At 41.1% G+C, this 1,077-nt stretch overlaps 1 protein-coding gene across 1 annotated transcript; it reads left to right on the top strand.

Annotated features, from left to right (window-relative positions):
• Positions 1-214: 214 nt before the first annotated feature.
• Positions 215-1,068, top strand: LOC105316365 (sushi, nidogen and EGF-like domain-containing protein 1; the record flags this gene model as incomplete). The annotated part of the gene is made up of 3 exons (XM_011411203.1): positions 215-403; positions 454-762; positions 805-1,068. Coding segments are annotated over exons 1-3 (762 nt in total), but the record flags the coding sequence as incomplete, so codon positions are not given.
• Positions 1,069-1,077: the final 9 nt, after the last annotated feature.

A 1,077-nucleotide genomic window follows, 5' to 3' on the forward strand; every position in this document is an offset into this window, starting at 1 on the left:
TTTGTGAAATTTGATAATTCTATCAAAGCAGGCCTACTGTTGTCAGCTTATTTGGCCCAACCCTTTCAATAGTTTAGTCTAGTTCCAGTTATTCCCTCACTCTATATATTCAACTGCATATAGCAGGTCTTGTTATCAACCCAACTGTTGCTCTTTAAGGTACTGCAATACTGCCCTACCTGCAACTGGGCATTGATCTTGTATTAGCTAAGTGATGGAGATGATTATTTTAAAGATTTTCTTGCTGTTCTTCTTGGCTGGTTGTGTCTCTTCTGCTAGTTTGTTTCCCTATGGGGTGAGTGCTGGTGACAGTGAACTCCCTCCTAATGATGATGGAAGCATAGGGCCACTCAACTTCACTTATGGATTCATATTCTATGAAACCACATACAATACCTTCTATGTAAGACACTTGACCATACTTTAGTTATAGTTATACTTGTATATCTGCAGGTTAACACTAATGGTGTTATATCATTCATAGCTCCAGTACATGCTTACAACCCTCAGCCATTCCCACTGGATGACTCTCCACTCATATCTCCATTCTGGGCTGATGTAGACATCAGATTACCTGATGGATACGTACCTGGTTCCCCCAGAGGTCACGTGTGGTACAGAGCTACCAGTGATATCTCTACTGTACTGAGTGTCAGAGAAGAAGTGATCCAATACTTCAGTAATGATCAGGACTTTGTACCTAATGAGATACTCATAGCTACTTGGGACAGTGTTGGATATTATGACAAGAACACTGACAAGGTTTGTACTCTATTGACTCTATTATTGTTAGCACTCCTTTAGACCAATACATTCCAGTGTGTACTAGCAACAAATGGAGCTACATCATATGCAATGTTCCTGTTCCCTGAAGGAGGTATCAACTGGTACTCTGGTGACGCCAGTGGAGGTACTGGAGGTATCAATGGTACTCCGGCTCAGGTGGGACTCAATAAAGGTGATGGGGTTACCTATCATGTACTGAATGTGTCTTCAACTCCTGATGTCATCAATGTGGAGGATTATACCAATATCACTGGAGCCCCTAATGGTTTTTATATTTGGAATGTGAATGAT

Source organism: Amphimedon queenslandica, unplaced genomic scaffold, assembly GCF_000090795.2.
Source record: "Amphimedon queenslandica unplaced genomic scaffold, v1.1 AMPQUscaffold_915_Cont27069, whole genome shotgun sequence".
Taxonomy (NCBI): domain Eukaryota; kingdom Metazoa; phylum Porifera; class Demospongiae; order Haplosclerida; family Niphatidae; genus Amphimedon; species Amphimedon queenslandica.